Genomic DNA, 20,873 nt, shown 5'->3' with positions numbered 1-20,873 from the left:
ATTAAAATAACTTCTTTAAGCTAAGGACTTATGCAATAGTTTTAGTAAGTAAATCTTCATACTAATAAGATTCCATCAATTGCAGATAGTGGTATAGTATCAGAGGAAGAATTGGATGGGAATCTGGAGTCTTGAGCTTGAAACCTATTATTACACTGACTTTGCATTCTCATGTGTAAAATAAAGCACTTGTTAGATGAAAAAAATTTAACTGAAAGGTAAAAAATTTTAGCTGATGTTTGCTGTGTACCTACTTTCCCTTTTGAGTGGTCAAGTACTAAATATGTATCAGGCACTAAACTCATAGGAATTTCCTTGATTAATCCTTGCAACTGACTCGAGGTTGTCCATTATCTCCATTTTGTAGATGAGGAAACTTAGTCTTAGAGAGGATGTCATTTTCCCAAGGTCTCACAGCTAATTTAAAACTTGGGTGTTTCTGCTTCTAAAACTCATATTTTCTGGTTCTTTGTCTGTGGTCACTGGGTTTGGTCACTTGATAGCAAAAACAGCCATACATTTTTCCTCTCCTTGTAGCCAGGCCCTTGCAATATCATCTCCTCATTCTTCTCATTGAGAGGTGAAATCTATTTGCCCATCCCTTGACTCTGGGCTGCTTTGTGATTTGCTCTGGCCAAAAGGATGTGGCAGAAGTGATGCTGTCTGTGCCCGTCTCAAGCTTGGGCCTCAGGAGTCATTTACTAACTCTCCTGGAAGCCTGCCCCCACCAGGTAAGCAGGAGCCCCCGTCACCCCAGCTGACAACCAGACAACTGCAGACATACAAGGTCATCCTAGACCAGCCCATTACCAGTCAACACCCCTACTGACACAGCCATGTAGGCACAAATGGAGCCCGAATCAGTCAAGCCTGACTCACACCAGAACTGCCTAGCTAACCCCCCAATCCACCAGCTTAGTAAATGCTTATTATTTTCAGCCACTGCCATTTTGGAGTATCTGTTAGGCAACATTATTCTACTAACTGATATGACAACATTTGATTTGTTACACTTCTGAAAATGAAAGGGGATTCTCTGAATAAGTAAACCAAAATAATATGCAAAAAGGAGTAACTCCAGGCTGCTCTCTCTCAGGAAATTGCATGATCTGGTCTCTGGACAGAATTTCTGAGCAGAGGAATGAAGTGTTGAGGTCTGTTGGTTCTCCCTTTAGATTGTCACCTCCTCAAACTCAGGGCCAGTCATTACCTTTTGTGTAGTCCTCTTCACACATGGCCTGCTTGGTAAAAGCCAAACGAATGATTCAGTAAGAGAGCATCATGGGATAGTGGGTAGGAAAGCCAGTTTGCTTTGAATATGAAACTTGATCCTGTAGGAATGTTTCCTCCTGAGTTTGAGGTCATTTACCACTAGCATAAAATGGGCACTATTTATAGATAATGGATTAGATATGCCTCATGGGTGGTTTCCCATGCAAGGTGTGAAGGACTCAACCTCTTGTCACAGAGGAAAATCCATAGATCAATGGACCAGATTCAGAACTCGTGGGCAACACCCTTCTCTCTCTCAAGGTGTATGCTAGTGGCCAAACTCGCATCTGGAACACCAAAGCATCCCTGCTCTTAACTGCTTTGTTGCCCTGATGATGCAAGCATCAGGGAAAGAAATGGCACTATGATTCTTTAGTTCAGCAGGGGCCGACATCCAATATGAGCAAAAGAACCATCAGTTTCTCTTAGCAAAAATTAAAATAAAATAAAGAAATAAAATAAAAAGATAAAAAGTGTTCCCTAACTTAAGTCTTTCATCTCACAGAAGATCTTCTAGCCTAATCTTCCTGAATCACAGAACATTCTCTCCCAAATAATAACTGCCAAATAATTTTTAGATATGAAAGTATTAATTACTACTTAAAACAAAATGTCTTGAAGAATCCTGGAACAGGGAGTCTTGGCAAAATATACTGCTCATGGTTCCTCACTAGGTCTTTTCATTTTGAAAGACTGGCTTAGTCCCATTTTCAAAAAGGAGAGATATTTTCATTTTCCCTCTATTTAAAAAAAAAAAAAATCTAGTATTGAAACAACTCCTTGCTTCTTAGACTCTCAAATGGTGGAGGACTTTGGGAGTCAAAGCCTCATTCTAACTCTTCCATGGAGAACCTGCCTCACTTTAAATGCATCAATAAACTTTCTGCGCCCCCTATTTTCTTCTCTACTATAGGAAGGAGTTTAAATAGATGATTTCTAAAGTCCTTTCCAATGCTAACATTCTATTGAAGTATTTACAAAAAGTGTCCCAAACTAGTTCTGTAATCTGCTCCATAAAAGGAAGGTTTGAAGTTGAGGGAAGTTTCAGAAATACTCTTGGGGACTATGGAGGTCCATTAGCATATTTAACAGGATATGAACATGGCCAAGGCACAAGGAGACGATGGATATCTTGTTTCAAAGGAGGTGCTAGATCATATACAGAAGGTTCAAAGTAGGCGATCAAAAGTTAGTTAGATGTTTCACCCACATCCATGGTGTCAAAAGAGCTAGCAGATTGGGAAGTGAGGAGAAACTTTTTGAATATGTATTTATGGAAACATATAGCTGTAACATGAGACACATATACCCCACACAAAAGGGAGGAGGGGAGTTACCTGGCCCTCACTTCAAGTCTTGGGGAGTACTTTAACTGGATCACATGTGGTATTTTCCTTTTAAGTTTCCTACCATTGGGTGTGGGCATGGCTCTGGTGTGATATTACATTCTGGAATATAAATCTTCCCCAAGCTATCTGAAGAGAAAGATTTGGCTGTGTTGGATTGATTGCACTCAGAATTTCTCTGTGTGAACTACGAGTGTTTTCCATGGACAAAATGAGACCCTTGAAGGAGGGAGACTTAACGTGGGGCCATCTTGTCTCTTACCCAAGATAGTGCAAACAGGGGTGAGAGACCTGGCTGAGAGGAGGTAGCGGTTTCTCTTGATGTCCAGAGGCTGAAGAAGATGAGAGCAGTATCCACATCATAGAGAGAGGGTTCCAACAAAGGGGCAGGTCTGTGAAGCCCACTGCCTAGGGGCCTTTCATGGCCCTTCTTACAAGCACCAAACCCAGACACCAGCTCTCAACAGTAACTGCCAGGTGCGCTTTCTTGACCCCTCTCCTTTCCTTTCTGCTCTATGTGCTTCAAACTAAACAGGCAGACTCTGGGGAGATGTGGAGGCAGTAGGGAGGGAAGGACGAGAGCCAACTTCAGCACCCTTCCCTCACTGCAGGCTCCACAAACTGCAGGCGGGGGGCGGGGCGGGGGGAAGGGGGCAAGCAGACAGACTCAGGCTCTAAGTCAAGGTAGGAATTTGCTTTTTAAATGATAAACTTTTTAAACACTGAAGCAAGATTTTATCTGACTGAAACTGACAAGAATATCTTGTTTTATATGAGCCTAGGAACAGGGGGAGAACTAGTTTCCTCAATACATTTAAATAGATAGCGGGGGAAACGGACTTGGCCCAGTGGTTAGGGCATCGTCTACCACATGGGAGGTCCAAGGTTCAAACCCCGGGCCTCCTTGACCCGTGTGCAGCTGGCCCATGCGCAGTGCTAATGCACGCAAGGAGTGCCCTGCCACACAGGGGTGTCCCCCGCGTAGGGGAGCCCCACGCACAAGGAGTGCGCCCCGTAAGGAGAGCCTCCCAGTGCGAGGGAGAGTGCAGCCTGCCGAGGAATGGCGCAGCCCACACTTCCCGTGCTGCTGACGACAACAGAAGCGGACAAAGAAACAAGACGCAGCAAATAGACACAGAGAACAGACAACGGGGGAGGAGGGGAATTAAATAAATAAATAGTGGAATAAATGAAGTTGTTTTGGGGTCAGACTCTACAAATTGTTTTTAAAAGCTCTCCAGCAAATAAATTTGTTTAATTTTGACCCATGTGTCCCAAACTTATTTCTCCACAAACTTCTTTTTGTTACAGAAGACCAATGAATACGCCATAGGAAATGGAGTCTTTTGGAACATATTTAGGTATATGTTGTTGGAGTGGTTAAATATTTTCTTTTAGGTTAGTATGGAGAAGGTAATTGTTTTGATTCATTCAAATTATAGATTTAAACATCAGAACAGCAACTGGTATACAAACATCCTTAGGTCCTTAGGTCTCTTTTAATTTTCTGATGAGATCATGCATAAACTGTGCTTATGATTGTGTATGTGTGTGTGGGGGGGCGCGGTTGTTTTCAGGTTTATACCATGAATTTACCAGTGAGGTATTTCAGAACTCAATAAAGTGTTGCTCTAATTATTCTAGAAAATCCTAATTTTATTTTTTAGACCCTGTCAAAATGTGAAATCATATTTGAAATTTTGATTTAGGGGTTATAGTCAATGTAGCCATAAGGTATTGAAAACTACTGGTAAAAAATAAAGGATTCGTTTCTCTTTCTATATTCAGAAATCTTCCTTTTAAGGTTGTTTTTTTTCAAATGGCCTAAATCAACATCCTTATTTGGTTCCAGTATCAGAAATGAAACTGTCCTGTAATTTTCATTACTATATTTCATTTTTAAAAGAAAAAAAAGACAATGCATTGCCTGGTGTGCTTCAGTTACGGATAATCTCCATGTTACCATCCATTCATATTATCAAAATGGATCTTTTAGATCTTGGCTATTTAAAATGCAGTCTGTCGACAAGCAGCATCAAAAAAATAGGAGATCTAGTTAGAAATACAGAACTCCAAGTCTCATTCTAGATCTATTAAATTAGAATCCATATGTCCATCAGAGTTTGAGAAGCACTAATTTGGATATTTATGTTACATTTAATGTAGTTTTATTGTTCATGTCTTTAACTAGAACTTGTGGCCTTGACCTCTACCCTGTCATAGTGGAAAGGATAAAAGCAGAACTGTATTCTACCTAGCTATGTTGCTTGCAAAATGCGTGTCTTTAAGCAATTGGCTTAACTTCCCGGATCCAGTGTTCTCATTTTCAAAGTGTGGGTAATATTCTTTATCACAGTTCTGCAAAGTAGATAATAATGTCTGTAATGGATCTAGTCTACTGTCTGGTTCATATCAATACTCCACAAATTTTATTTCCAACAGGGTAACAGTATACTCACTCCTTGTCCAAGCAACACATTTGTTTTTACCTTTCCTTACCTTACCTCCTCCCTTCCCCTTTTCTTCCTTCCTTCTTTCCTTCTGTCCTACTCTTCCCCTTTTCTTTTTTAAATTTTTGTTTCTTCTTTAACATTTACTTGTTTGGCAACCTCAGCTACCCAGAGTATAGCTAAGGATATTGAATTAAGTTTAAATTATTTCAGTGGCACTCAAATCATCAAAACCACCATGATTCAAATCCTGCTTGTTGCTTGGTAGGAGAGACCCTGTGCCCTCAATTCAACTGTCAGACTGCCCCGAACTCTCCCAAGCATAATTATCTCATTCTCAATCCCCCAGAGCATGCTGAGCAGGAATTAAGGGTGCGGGGCCCGCAGCACTGGGAAAATACATTGAGAGCTTGCAGTTGTCTGGCACAGAGAAAACAAAGTGCCGCAGCCACTGACAACGAGGATCTGAGTCATTGGGAAGAGCTGAATTCTTTTCCAGAACCTCTGCTGTTTGAGAAGGTAGGGAAGTTTTTAATGATGTCGAGCCAAACGTTGAGCATGCAAGATTCTTTCAAAAATGGGTATTTCTGAGTGAGTGTGGTGGAATTGAGGTTTCAGCAATATTGATTCAACAATAAGCAGTTTCTGTCTGATTTAATTCTCAAAAAGTTTTCTTCTTATAAGCGGCACCATTAACTCTCTCCTGACCCAGGAAAATTTCCAGGATTTTGTTGCTATTGTTTCACATTTCGTTGGCTTTGTGATTCTGGTAAGGTCAAGTAGAAGGGAAAGAATAAAAAGGCAGATGTCTCAATCGAAGCAAGCATGTGAGCAATTTAATTTTTTAGAGAATCATAAAAACACATTTAGACTTCTGGTTCCGGAAAGATGGAGTAGATGCACCTTTACCTGCTAAATACACTAAAATCTAAAGAAGTTGTATATCTTAATATATATGTATATAAAAGATGTATATATCTATCTTTAAAACAAACCAAAAAAACCCACAAGACTCTGAAAGGTAGAAAGAAGGCATACTGACTAGGGACTTTGGGACTTGAAGAGTGACATGCTGATGAGTTCCCTGGACTTTCTTTCTGCTTCACAGATCACAGACTTGGAGCTAAAGAAGCTGGCACCTGGAAATGACAATAGACACACACACACAAAGCCTCACCAAAAGTCTGACCTCTCTAGTCAAAGGAACAGGAAAGAGGCAGGCTATGAAGAAAGAAAAAAATTAGAAAAAAGAAAAAAACCCACTCTACTGCAGACAAACACCACAGAAAACAACTGTGGTCCCACCTGTGCCTGCAAGGGCTGAGTCGACCTCCATTCCTGCCAGGTTGAAGTGAGGGGCTCCAAACCCCATGATGGGGTGGTGTTGGACACCACTGAGTAGGATGCTGAGCAGTAAGGAATCACCCTTCTCCTTGCACAGGAGACCACGTGGTATGCAGTGACTTCCAGACCCATCCAGCAGTCATGAAATCCTTTCCCCATGCCCCTCGGGTGGCATCAGAGGGGCCGTAGTGGGGAGAAGTCATCAAGCACCCCCACCCCTCCCCAACAGGGAAGTTTGAACGAAACGACCATGCCACCTCACGGTGACCAGGAGCAATCCTCTCAGATGTTGGGAAACAGGCAGCGACTGACACTTGAGCCATGACCTTGTAAAGCCAACCCATCTCAGAGGGAAGCTCATAAAGAGCAAGCGCCTTTTCTCCTTTAACTGGCAAAATTCTCAGCAAAACAATTGCTCTTTTTGCCAGTTTAAGACTGTGAGGCCCAGGGAGAGTAAGTAAGCACAATTTATGGGTAAGGTGAATAAATATAGGTCAGTTTGAGAGTTGTGGAAAATTCTGTGGTGGGGCTCAAAGCCACTAAAAGATCATGCCGTGACATGAGCATGCTCACCAGCTGTGTAAATGGCAGAGGGGGACGGGGTCATTTTATTGAACATCCTGCTTCACTTTATGCACAGTTGGCGGGAGTGTCGCTGGGTTCAGCCACCTTGGAGTGTGCTTCTGGCAGTGCATCTCAGAAACTACTTACCCTCTGGGCTAGCAATTCCATTCCTGAGTATAAATCTTGGGGAATTCACACCCCAAAATGTGAAGGCACAGGTATGAGGACTTTAAGTTCTGCACTTTTTGTGGAAACAGGGACGTGGACACAGCCAGGTTGTCCATCATTAGGGGAATGGATGATGAATATAGAATGAAAATAAGGTACAGCAAGCAGCAGCTGGAAACAGTGCATGAGAGGGTGATACTCAAAGTGGGGTTCTTGGGTCAGTAGCATCAATAACATTTGAGAATTTGTTAGAAATGCCAGTTCTCAGGCAGCATCCCAGTTCTATTGACTAAAAAGCCATTAGGGTAGGGCCCAGCAATCAATATTTTAACAAGCTCGCCAGGGGATTCTGATGTATGCTAAGGTAGAGAATCCCTGAACTAGATCTACACAAGGGTAGATAATAAGACATAGTCTAGGGAAGTGGATTTGACCCAATGGATAGGGCATCCACCTACCACATGGGAGGTCCAAGGTTCAAACCCAGGGCTTCCTGACTCATGTGATGGGCTGGCCCACGCACAGTGCTGATGAGCACAAGGAGTGCCGTGCCATGCAGGGGTGTCCTCTGCGTAGGGGAGCCCCATGCACAAGGAGTGTCCCTGTAAGGAGAGCTGCCCCACCCGAAAAAGGTGCAGCCTGCCCAGGAATGGCACCGCACACGTGGAGAGCTGATGCAGCAAGATGACGCAACAAAAAAACGAGACACAGATTCAGAGTGCCACTGAGAAGAATACATGTGGGCACAGAAGAACACATAGCGAAAGGACACAGAGAGCAGACAACTGGGGGTGAGGGGTCGGGGAAGGGGAGAGAAATAAATTTAAAAAAAGACATAGTCAAAAGTAAAATAGTGAGAAGAAGAATAAGATTTATATCTCAATGGAGTTTATTTAAATTAAAAGCATGCAGTGCAAAACATATTTAATGTTAGAGATCCCATTCCAGAGTTTCCTCTATTTGGAGAAGGGAAAGGGTTGAGAAGGAATGAGTGATAGATAAATGAAGAAAAACAAGATGCTTTGAGCCTTGTAAATTAATGCTGATAATATACTGTGATTTAAGGGGAGGGTTTAACGTAACTTTCTGTACCTAAGATTCTATACAGGCAAAAAAAATGGGAATAATAACTATAGCAATAAGCAGCGAATTGACAAGGAGCTTCCCTTGTGTCAGAAAGTTTTCAGCCCTTGACATACATTAGCTCATTGAATTCTTCCCAAAATCCTGTGACACATCTCTTCATATCTCTGTTTCCGAGTTGAGGAAACAGAAATTTAGAAAAGTTGGAGAACTGACCAAACTCACATGGTTTGTAAGGGATGGAAATGTCACCCAAATACTACTATCTTGCAGGTCTAGCTCAGTGGTTCTCAATAGAGAACCCTATGGGTCATTTGATAATGGAGCCAGAACTGATGGACACAACATGGAAAGTGCTCCTGGCATCTCGAGAGTAGAGGCCGGGGTGCTGACAACATCCTCCACTGCACAGGACAGTCCCCGCCACAAAGAATTATTCAACCCCAGCGGTCATCATGCCAGCTGTGAGCACCCTCTTACCATCTCTTTGACAAAATCCCATGGCCCCCCACCCCAAACTAGTGTTTGAGAAACTATTTAGGAGACCACATGTATGAGGTATTTTGTTTTTTCTCTTTTTGCATTCTTTTTTTTTTTTTTTCCTTATTTTCAAGTATGAGTTTTCAATTAGGCATTCTATTAGGGAGAAGAAACATCAATGAAGCAATATTTTATCCTAAAGCATGTGTATATGTATACACATATGCACAAAGTATGCATGTTAAATGTATGCAGTTTTATATTTATGTGTATTGATATGGCTGCATATATGTATTCACATGTGTATATATATGTATATATTATATGTACATCAGCGTACTTTTCTTTCACTGCTTCTTAAGTTCAGCTTCCATTAACTGGATGAGTATTAATGACTTTGAGCTTTGGTAAGACATTTTCAATTTTGCATTTGAATCCAAATCTGGCTGGCCCCAAACTTTCCCTGCCTCAAAGGGGACTTTCAGCCATAAATGAAGGACATTGCATTCTCTGGGTTTGGAACTAGGACCAGTAGATGTTTCCCAGTCTCCCTCAAACTCTTCATGCCTCATGCACTGGAAGGCTAAACTAACAAAAGGAGTTCTATAAGTTCCTAATGTTCCTTATTTTAGTCACTAGTAGGCCACAACTCCTGTATGTTTAGTATTTCATTTTAGGAATTATCTCACCATGTTGTATCTATTTCAAATAGCATCAATTCTAGCATTAAACACAGCCCTTGCTTTAACTGACACACATGTGCACACGCATGCAGCCTTTGCGTGCAGTGGACTTTACTAAGGGCTATTCAGGGAGGAAGACTAGAGATAAGGGGTGTCTACCACACATCAGCTATTACTTCCGATGAACTAGCAGGCCTCCCTGCTCTTAAACAGGCTTGGGCCCAGTCCAGAGGGTCTTTCCTTCTACCTCAGAATATTGTTTTAAAGAAGACAGTTTCTCCCTAAAAGGAACCCTCCTTCACCTCTTAAGAAAATGCATTGTTCTCCCTTAAAAGGGGTTGAAAATTTCAAGTCAAGTTAAATCTTTCTACTAATTAGAGTTTGCTGTTCACCCCACAAATGTTTATGGAGGACTCCTTAGGAACTTGGCCTCGTTTTGTTGCTAGAGACATACTTGTGTGGAAAACCCCACAAAGCTCCTGCTCTCACACTGGGCGGACTCTACATCCTTCAGGGTGGCATTTGCTGATTCTCTGTTATTCAAAAGGAGGTAAGATTCTGCAAGACAGGAATTCAGTCCTGCGAGATCCTCCCACCTAGGGGCCTGCACTAGGCTAGGGCTCAGGAAGAGCATTGGCAAGGGCCCAGGGCAGAGGCCTGTTTGAAGAATGGTGTGTCTGGCTCAGGCTTACAAACCAGCACAGGGGGGCAGGGGCAAACCCTGGTGCATAGCCTTGCCAGTATCCACGGCGCCAGTATCCCTGCTGTGGTTGATTTCAAGCTGCCAGTGCGTCCTCATTGAGTGCGGAGTTGGGACCAGTGACATAGCATTTCTTCCACGCAGAAATGACCTTAAGAACGTAGCTATATGCCATAAAATCGTTTTACCTTTGTTTTTAATGTAGTTTATTTAATTGTGAGTTTACGGAATTTCATATTTAATAATAGCTGTGTTTTACAACCGACACATAAAATTCCTGAAAATGTAGCCGTCGGCTCTTGTGAGTGCTTGAACACTATACCCAGCACAGGACTGAAAAGCTGAGGGGTTTTAGCAAGACATGGGGGAAGGAGGGTGTGAGATGGGAAGGAGCCTGGCACAGCTGCTAAGGGTTTTGCCCTGCCTCCTGAGAGTACGTGAAGCCCCGCAGGTGAGATGGCCAGAACATCCTTGGGAAAGGCCTGCTTGGGAGGTGGGGAGTTCCCTCATGTCACTGCAGTTGTTCTGGCTGAGTCTGGATAAGCATTTGAAGGATTCAGGCTCTGAATGGGAACTAGATGCTCTTTAAATCCCTCTCAACTCTGCAATTCCATGACCATCAGAGAAAGACTAGTGTTTCAGAGAAGAGAGAAAGAAGGTGAGAACTGATGAATTAAGAACCTAGAAGAGGAGGCTTGCACATTGTAAGTAGATATATAAATGTGTCAGCAACTTAAGGACCAAAAAAGAGACCTTATCTTTAAAATAAATAGCCACAGGAAGCAAAGCGAGTCAGGTGTTTTTTCTCTCTCTCCTGCCTCGTGAGCTCCTATTTTTGAAACATCACTTCCTCGAAGTGTCAGACAATTATATCTGCTAATATATTTTTGCCAACATGATCCTAAAAAGGATAATGTGAATTATTTATGCCAATCCCTCTTGGCAAGAGTGACTAGGACAGTAAGCACTGCAAATTTAATTTTAGGAAACGCCTTGTGTGAGAGAGTTCAGAGAGCGCAGCGCAATGAGGAAGGCTAATGAGTAGCTTGAAATAGGAGGGAAAATTTCCCCCAGAGCTGCCCTGTTTAATTTATGGCTGTGACAACAGGGTCCTATTGTGTTGTATGCTCCCCACTTCCTCAGTTGTTAATCACAGTCTCCTGACCTCACAACCACCTGACTTGTGGGTGCCTCTGCCAGCGTCTGTTTTCCCCCACAGCAGGGCTCTGAGGCCTGCAGAGCCCACCCTTTCGGGTGTTGCCACCCTGTAGATTCCTGCTAACAGCCTTCCTTCTCCCCTTTGCTACCTGTTCACACAAAGGCGCCTCAGTCCTGGTTGGGGTTAGCCTTAAGCAACAGGGCTTTGGGGACAGTCAAATTCCTGCTTCATTTACTATTAACTCTGCGGCACTGGGTAAGTTAGGTAACCTCTCTGGGTCTCAGATTTCTTATCTATAAAGTGGGGATTCTTATGCTCATTTTTTTTTTTCAGTTTTGAAATGAAAAACTAAGGAAATGACTCCCTCAAAGTACCTAGCTGTAGTGGGTTGAATTTGGCCACCAAAGAGAGACATCCAAGTCCTAACTTCTAGTACCTATGAATGTGACATGTTTTGGAAACTGAGTATGTGGAGAGATGAGGTCATCTTGGATTAGAGCCAGTGATTAGTGACCTTGTAGGAGAGGGAGATTTGAAATACAGAAACACACAGGGAAGGCCACATGAAGCTGGAGGCCGAGGAATGCCAAGGATTGCCAGCCATTGCCAGAAGCTGGAAGGGAGGCGTGCAACGGATTCAACCTCAGAGCGTCCAGAAGAGACCCATGCTGTGGGAACCTTGATTTGAGACTTCTGGCTCCTGAAGCATGAGAGAATATGTTTCTGTTGTTTTAAGCCACCCAGTCTGAGATGATTTGCTAAGGCAGCCTCAGGAATTAATATACCAGTTCAATCACTGAATGATAGCATATAACCTTCTGTGATTATCGCTTTTATCTGCTGCCTGGCCTACCTTGAATCTATAGATTTGTCAGGGAACCATTCACTCACTCTTCCATTTTGAGCATCTGCTATGTGCCAGTCTCTGAGTCGCCTGCCTTCTCTTGCCAGCCCCATAGTTCATAGGAAATCAGCACTCAGTGCCTGCTGTACTTTTCCCAGAGATGCTTTCATCACTTTCAGAGAATATTAACTCTGTGCTGCTGCTGAGCTAAGTGCTAGAGATACACAGGGAATGAATAAAGATATCTTGGCCCCACGTGTAGCTGACATTTCTGCATGTCTACTATTCTAGAGGCTGTTCTCTTGAATAGTTAGTTGTGGATGCTCATTGTCAACTTTAAAGTTAATTATCCCATGGCTTACTAACCCATTAGATAAACACACTGTTTTCCTTTTTTAAAGAATGCTAGTAAGGGAGGGAAGCATCTGCTAAGTGGCCACACTGCAGTGGGGTTGGCACGCAGTGTCTCATTTCCTCCCTGCAATAATCATATAAAGAGACATCCTTAACCTGGTTTTGAAATTGTTAGCTAAATCTTAGAGAGGTTAAGAAACTGGTCCCCCAGTCCTTGGGTTTGGGAAGCCTGACCGTAGCTGCCTAGCGCCAAAGCCTGAGCTCTTTGTATTAGCAGTTCTACAGATCTACCAGTAATCTAACAGTCCAGCCTTTCTTGTTTTGTGCCAACACTTATCACTTCTCAGAACATTATAGCAAAAACAATAGACTTGCACTGTCAGGTGAGGGAATCCTGAACATTACCCAGTTCAATCTTTCCCTACACTTTATTTAAGCATCCAGGTCCCCTATGGGGGCCAAACTGTTGACACATTTTTCCTTTTCATAATGATGGAAACAAGGAAACCAACAAAAAAGTTTAATAGACTCACCATTGAATGCACAGCAACTTGCAAGAAATACGACTAAGTGACTTGTACTGCATTCACCACGTGTCTTCTTGGTTATAGCCAAATCCCAGCTGCCATAACAAACAAAGCCTCCAGATTTTCTCCACGGTGAAAATGCCTGGTGTTTTGCGTCAGCTCTTGTTTAGAAAGTGGACTGTTTTTGGGCTTCTTTGTAAGGATCTTAGTCCATGAGATGGCTACAGTGGTCAAGGGGAGCCAAATCAGACTGAGGCTACTGCCTGCTTCTTGGAGGGAAGCAAAGAGTTTAGCAGGAGCCTGGACTCTCTGGCCGTGAACAATGCAGGTGAGCAGAGCTGAAGCGGAGGCTGTGAACCTGACTCACACCTGCTGTTGACGTCAAACAGGTGCATCTTTATGTGGTGCCCTTTCCTTATGCCCGTGAAGGCCAAGCCCTGAGTTTCAGGGAAGCCAAGTTTTTTTTTTTTTTTTCCCAGAATCTTCCTAGGGCAAAGGTAGGACATGCGCCTTTTCTTTTCCTTCCTCATTTTTAGGAGTTCTGTGTAAAATCTGGATACTGACACTTTCTTATCACATGGCAAATTTCTTCTTATAGGAGGGATCTTGCTTTTTTACTGTTTTCCTGCCATCTTTTTGATGAACAGAAGTTCAGATTCCATTTCATTTTGACTGGTATTGGTTGCCGGAAGCATTGCTTTACGAAACGTTCTGAAACCAAGTGTTAGCTCAGCAGGAAGGGCACCATGATCTCTGTGATATCTGACAACTACGAGGGCCCCTTGAATATGATAGCTAATTAGTCAGATGAACTCCAGTTCTTATTTCTACCAATGCATCCTCTAGATGAAACTTTATGGAGATGTAAGTGAAATGATAGAAATTCATATAGGGGGCAGGAGCAGTACGGAAAAGATAGAGACACGTGATTCTCTCTTTCGAGGGGACAAGTAAATTTCACCTTCCTAGAGGAGGTAAGCTCTGGATTTGAAGTATGAGTAGAGTTTACCAATTAGCAAAAATAACCTCTCAAGAAATGTAAAAGGATAGCAGCATGAGCAGAATGGTGTGTTGAGGGGAAGTCTAAGCACTTTGGTGGGCCAGGGTCATCCCAGGTGTGGGAGGTGGTGGTAACTAATGAGGTAGGTGAGGTTGCCAGGGTCCATGTCATCAATGACCACGTGTTAAGAAACTGGGACTCAATTCTGCAGGTTATAGAGTACCCAGTTATGGTCCTGTGTCCTACTTGTTGGCCTCAGGGTTAAAATGTATAAGATTAATATAATAAGGCCAGAGAGATGGGAAGAACAGCGTAAAAAGGGCACAATTTCAGGAAATGCTCAGAAATTAACATCTCAAAAGGAAGACGCATCAGCTAAGTCTTTCAGCAAAGAAAAGGGCCCAAGCTTCTCATCTGGCTTTAGTGGAAGCTTCTAGCTAATGACAGAAGGGAAGCCAGGGAAGAGTAAGTTTGGACCTCAGTCTTTGAAAGATTGGGGGTAACGGGAGTAAAGGGTAATTAGAAGGGACTCAGGTCCAGAAATGTGGCAATAATGCAGCTATCCATGCTGGAGCACACAGGGAAAGAGACTGTGGCTTGGGACCAGTGCTAGTGCCTTCTGTGGGCAGCTGATCATGTTGTGAGGAGAACAAAGCAACTCTGGTGCCTGACTCAGAACATTAAGCTAATATGTTGCTTGCAGCCTTGGCAGAGTGAAGGACACAGGCTGAACCATTTCAGATGCCTGGGTTTAAATTCCTGCCAAGCCTTCTGTGTCTGCAAGATGGTAAACAAAGCCAGCTCTGTCATCAAGGTTATGTGGCCCCAACATATCAAATGAGATTAGTGTAGAGACTGGCGAGCAAAGAGAGCTGAATAGTTCTCTGGCTGCAGGACAAAAAGTTGGGTTGTCAGTTCTGCCTGCTTCCTAGCCTCTGCCCTTCTCTCCTCCTCATGGTCAGGACCCTTGGGAATGAACCAGGAAGGAGGGATCTGAGTATTTCCAGAACCACCTTTTGGGACTCACTATTAGATCAGTTTTGTGGGCTGAATTTAGTGCTAGAGTTTTGATCAGCCTGGCATCCACTTCATTCTCCAAACCATGTCTCCAGCTTGAGCCCAGTTCTCATTAGAAATCAAGCATTGCCCCACCTGTGTAACCTTGCTTAAATGTCAAGGATTCTCTGAGCACCTGCTTCCTCATCTGCAAAACAAGGAGAATAGCACTTTTGTAAGCACATGTGTAAAATGTATATTTTTCATGCTAAACATCTGTTATGCTCAACAAATGTGATAATCACCGTGATGACCATGATGGTGACGATGGCCATGATGCTAGGTGATCCCTTGTTCTGTCACACTTGGGTAAGTTTCTCACTAGTTCACCTGCTCCCAAGAGAGAAGAGTAGCTGTGTGGGTTTATAAAAGAGCAAGACAGTGAAAACAGATAGATCTTTATTTCACACTCTATAAAAAAATAAACTCAAAATTGTATGGTTCCATTTATTTAATATGTAAATATAAATCAATTTATAAAGATGAAATTAGATTAATAGTTATGAAGGGTTATGGTGATGTAGGCTATGGGTGGGGGGGGCTCTTCATCTCTTCATAGATAACCTGAGCTGTGTGTGTCCTGAGCTGTGCGTTTGGGACAGTGAGAACTGCAGCCCTGCCCTTGGTAACCACGACAACAACTCCAGGCCTGGAAAAACAGTTTGGCAATGCAAACTCTATAAACTTTAAATATCCAGGAAAAATGCAAATCAACTGTGCTAAAAGTTTATCTAGAATGTATGAAGTCCATGCTAAGAGCTTACCTAGGAGGTGGAAGATATATATTAATTTAAGCTTATCGAGCACTGAAACAAAGAACCATTTGGCCCTTCCTCTGTATAAAAAGAAGTAAAATATCTTATTTGGGGCTCAGATTTTGCATGAGAAGCTCCGAGCCCAGCAGGTCTTAAATAAATCCTTTTTCCTTCCCAAAATTATTCCTGAGTCCTGGCCTTTCTATATGCAAATAACTGAACCTCTCTCGACTTCTCCAACAGTGGAAGGATAGAGGGATTGTGAAGTTACTGCTAAGGGGTGTGGAGTTTTTCTTCTTTGAGTAATGAAATTGTTCTAAAATTTTTTGGTGATGAAGGTACAATATTGTGATTATCCTAAGACCCATTGGTTATACACTTAGGATAGATCATATGGCATGTAAATATATCTCAATAAAAAGGCTTTAAAATAAATAAAATGCAAGAATATCCAGAAAAAGCAGCTATGTACAGCAGGGGAAGCACAGAGAGATTGAGAGGTGATACATTTTTGTTTTTTGTCTTTTTTATTAATTATTTTTATTGTAATAATGAAAATGCTCTAATAATGTTTGAAGTGATGAATACACAATTATATGATTATGCCAAATACTGAAAACAAAAAACAAAAAATAGAGCAAGGCAATTGTTTATGGAAAGGGTACATTCTAGAGTAGGAAGAAAGATCAAGCTAAATAAGCCAGGTGGTGGATGGTCTTAAAATCCACATTAAATAGTTTGTACTTTAAACTTTCAACGGCTTCTTAGTAGTTTCAGAAGAAAAGTAATTATATGATTATTACACAAAGATAGCATACAAATGAAGAGTTACAGGCTGAATATTAGAGGGACCTTGGGCAAGTGGAGGAACCCATAGAATTAATTCCATTCCATGACACAAGACCTTCCATGTTTTTCATAGGGGGAAGTAAAACCTTCCCTTCCTTCTTCTCCTGGGCAGTGTTACTTTGTCTTCCTCTTTGTCTCTGTACAGATCTTTAGCATTACAGGGGCTGAGTTTTATAATCGTTTTCTGTTTCCTTGTTTTCCCCACATGATGATGAAATCTTTGTTGGTGAGGACTATGTGTATGTTTTTCTTTTGTTTCCCAGCACAAGTTAGGCCATGCCAATCTTTGTGTTTGTGGAAAGAATAAAGGTCAATTTGTGGTGAAACATTTCAGACACAGGATATGTAAACAGCCCTCGAGGGACAGGCATGGAAATGCAGTTTCTTAGAAAAGGGGTAAATAGGCAAGAGTCAAACACATTGAGATTGTATGTAGCAACAAGAAATACGCATTGCATCATCAATTGGATTGGTTGGGTGAGTAAGAATGCCTTCTGTACAATATATAAGCGAAAGAACAGGCAAGAAAGAGATCCTTCAAAGAATAATGGAGCTGAACACAGAGACAAGAATGCTGAAGCTAAGTTAGTGAGGCATTGTTTTTAAAATGGCCTTTGAAAAGAGGCCTGAATGAACTAAGAGAATTTGTGCAATTAGATTGGCCTTTTCCTTGGCATTCCTATCTACTTCATTTACAAGCTATTTTTGGTAACTTTGCATTAATCTTCTAACAATTAAAACAACTTTTAATAGGCTGTGTTTAAAAGACTGGATCCAGAGGAAAGTGTGTTAAATCAGCACATCACTGTAATAAAGTCTTGATCCTAATTGGATAATACTGAAATTTTCACTTGTTTTCACCTGGGATAGCAACATAGTAAATAAAAAAGCAAAACTCTCCAACTGGTGATATGAAATCCAATTAGTGCTAGGTTTTCTCCCTTTGTTTAGGGATACCTTTCTTCTCTCTTCTTCTTCCCACCAGTTTCTCCCCAAACAGTAACTTGTTTACCAGGTATTTTCTAACAACATCCCAGCATTCATGTTTACAACAGAAACTTACAGGACACTTGAGTCTGTGTTGATGGTCTGTAGACTTCAGCATGCAACTATTTCTGGGAATAGGAATTAAACTATCCTGTGGTATTTACATTTGGATTGCAGGTATTCTGGGCAGAGTTCCAGTTATGTTCTTGACTTGTTGAAAAACAGCTCAAAATGGGACCAAGCAAAGATTTAACTCTTTCCTATGCATGCCTTTCAAGATGGGTAAGATTCTGAATTCTCTTTTACATCTGAAGCCGGGAAGTGTTGGATTCCTCTACATTCTTGGCTATGTTGCATGAAAGAATTTAAGGACATGCCAGTTTAGTTAGGCCAATAAAAAGAATGTATTGAGAAATGGAGGAAAAGAACAAGCTTGCTGAGAAATGGAAGAAAAGGTAGGAAATACACACCAAGATTTGGTGTGGGCAGCTCTAGGCAGAGAGAATGAGCTCTGCTTTGTGTGATTACCTTTTAAACTATTAATTATTTTCCCCCCTTGTTAATGCTAAGGGGAGGGGTCCCAGCTGTTATTGGTTAACCCACCAATGGTGTAGGCCAATGGTGAGGCCTGTTTGGAATATCCTGGGCCAAGGGGAGGTCCTGGAAAGAGAAACTGGGACCTCAAAGTGAAACTCAGCGAGGTCTCACAGGCATGTTGTCTGTTGGCCATGTGTCTCCTGCCATGCTGTGGTTTGTCTTCTCCTTGTTTCCATGACTAACCTGCCTCACATCTACATGTATTGACACATTCTGTTCTCCCTGCGTTCTGTTCATGCCTTCTCTGTTTAATTCCTAAGTCTCCTTCAGATGTCACCCTTCCATGTCCCCACAGCAGCTCATCCTAATCTCCTACATGCCATTTATCCCACTCAATTGTCATAACTTTCACTCCTCAGTCTCTTTCCATAAGAGGTAGTTTGAATTATATACCTCAATGAAACGCATGTTTTTAATCTTAATCTGCATCGTTGTAGGTTGTGAACCCATTTGTAAATAGGACAGTTTGAAAATGTATTACTAGTTAAGGGGTGGCCCAACTGACTTAGAGTGGGCTTTAATCCATATTGCTGGAGTCCTGAATAGACAGAAAATGGAAGTCCATGAAAGAGGAAGCTGCAAGTTGCAGAAGCCAAAAGAGCAGATACAGGGAGAAAGAGATTACTATGTGACAGGAAGAAGAGACGCAAGGCAAGGAACCCCAAGGCTTGCTGCAAGCCAACGCCAGAATGCTATACATTTTGGGGGGAAAATGTGGTCTTGCTGACACCTTTATTTTGGACTTCTAGCCTCCCAAACCATGAGACAATATATTCTTGTTGTGGTATGTGTCAGGGAAGCCTGACAAACTAAGACAGTGTGCATGCTCTAAGCAAACTGAGAGGGAGGATTTTGCATTATTGACTATGATATCCCTACTAATACAAGGATTGATGAGTACCATGTGTACAGTGTATGCTTATAAAATAAAGAACATTTAAAAGGAAGACTAGAGAAACAGATAGATAGTTTATGGATAGATATGGATGACAGATGAAGGATGAAAAGAAAGATAAAGGGATAGACAGGTAAGTGGATATATAGATAGATGATAGAGATGGAGCTGGGAGAGGAGGAGCAATGTAATGATGCAAGGCCAATGTTTCATTCTTATCTCATGACTTCTGCATTCTTCATGACCTTTCCATTCAAATCATTGGAAAATGCTAAGCACTGTCAGTATTATTTATATTTAATTACCTGGTATCCTTCTCTATTCCTACCTCAAAGTGTAGAAAACCATTTTTTGTTATAGGTGATATTGTTTAATTTAATTAGCTCTTAATTTTTCAAAGTTGCCTATAATAAATTTAGTTTCCTTTTGAACTAGTACAAAAACACTAAATATTTCCTTGGATTATATGTGATAAAGCACCTATTATGAGTTTAAATGGTAGTAGTCTGACCAGTAGGAAGCAAGGAGACTAAAAGGAGTTGCAATAGTGGAAATTACTGTTAGTTATAGTACCCAGAAGGAGTGGCTTCCCCTTCACTCTAATATATTTTTTGCCAAATGAAATAAAACTGATGCAGAAAAGGTAATTTCCCAGGAAGTTCTCTGATACATTTTCATGACTTGTATGAAAAATGCATTACTCTTATGCCTTTGACTTCTATGGAGATATCTGGGCTAGTGATGTATGATGTGAAAAATCTCTCATTCACGGAACTGAACGTAACACATTAAGCTGGAAGAAAGTTCTGTTTCCTTTAGCAGTGAAATAAGGGGTTTTGGTGGATGGCTTAGTTGGAAAACCTGACCTTCCTTCTCACAGTAACTACACTGGAATTTAGTCTTGGACGATGAAATATATCCCAGGAAGGTAGAAAGGTTAGTGTACCTTCTGACACCCTAAGTACTAAACCTTGATAAGTGAAAAATGAGGACCAAATCCTCACTGAATTTCTTTCTGAATAGTTATTTGGATGTTTCTAAGGAACATGTTAGATGTTAGATAAAGGAAATTATATGTATTAAATTTTTATCATATTTTTAAAAATATGAATTTGACTTTATGACCAATTGCTTTTAGGAACAACATCACCAAGACTGGACTGAAGAATGATTCCAGGATCCCCATTCTTCTAAGTCTCTTCCTGGGTCTAATCAGTCCATTCTGCCTCCTCTTTCTCTCCAAATTTCTAATCACAGGTTTTTAGCCTAAAGTATTACAGAGAAATTATTAGTTCATCTATTACAAACAATTCTTTAGAACTGGCTAGGAATTGTTCAAGATTCTAGGTTATGTGATGTCTTAGTTGGCTAGGGTGCTGAAAGTAGATACCATAAAATGGCTGGTTTTAACAGTGGGAATTTATTAGCTTGTTAAGCTTACAACTTTAAAGTTGAGAAAGACATCCAAATCAAGGCATCATCAAATGATGCTTTCTTCCTGAAGATTGGCTGCTGGTGATCCTATGCTCCTTTGTTACATTGTTACATGGCAGCATCTGCTGGTCTCTCCCTTTTCTTCTGGTTTTCATTGTTTTTAGTCTTTTGATTCTGTGGCTTTCTCTCTCTCTCTCCAAATTTCATTCTTTTATAAAGGGCTCCAGTAAACAGATTAAGAGATATGCTGGGCTGTGCCTTACCTGAAGTAACCTAATCAAAAGGCTCTACTTAAATAGATTTACACCCGCAGGAATGGATTAGCT

At 41.5% G+C, this 20,873-nt stretch overlaps 1 protein-coding gene and 2 long non-coding RNA genes across 4 annotated transcripts in view; 1 reads left to right on the top strand and 2 right to left on the bottom strand.

Annotated features, from left to right (window-relative positions):
- CLNK (cytokine dependent hematopoietic cell linker) overlaps nt 1-20,873 on the bottom strand; it is a 261,778-nt gene that overhangs the window by 217,034 nt on the left and 23,871 nt on the right. Inside the window, exon 1 of one of the 2 annotated variants that reach the window (XM_071217299.1) lies at nt 12,981-14,721. The exons of the other annotated variant lie outside the window; for it this stretch is intronic. Coding sequence (XP_071073400.1) covers nt 12,981-12,983 — 3 coding nt within the window. The 5' untranslated portion in view covers nt 12,984-14,721. Of the gene's footprint in view, nt 1-12,980; nt 14,722-20,873 lie in introns of those variants that run through there. 2 annotated transcript variants of the gene reach the window in all.
- LOC139439660 (uncharacterized) lies at nt 10,491-20,317 on the top strand. Its single transcript, XR_011649642.1, has 3 exons — nt 10,491-10,541; nt 17,799-17,903; nt 20,252-20,317. It is a non-coding gene; the product is annotated as an uncharacterized lncRNA (long non-coding RNA).
- Nucleotides 14,994-17,715, bottom strand: LOC139439661 (uncharacterized). The gene is made up of 3 exons (XR_011649643.1): nt 17,698-17,715; nt 15,276-15,383; nt 14,994-15,178 (listed from the first exon to the last, which is right to left on the bottom strand). It is a non-coding gene; the product is annotated as an uncharacterized lncRNA (long non-coding RNA).

The sequence above is a fragment of the Dasypus novemcinctus genome, chromosome 1 (assembly GCF_030445035.2).
Source record: "Dasypus novemcinctus isolate mDasNov1 chromosome 1, mDasNov1.1.hap2, whole genome shotgun sequence".
NCBI lineage: Eukaryota > Metazoa > Chordata > Mammalia > Cingulata > Dasypodidae > Dasypus > Dasypus novemcinctus.
The sequence above is the reverse complement of the archived record's forward strand: the minus strand, read 5'-3'. Positions and strand labels throughout refer to the sequence as shown.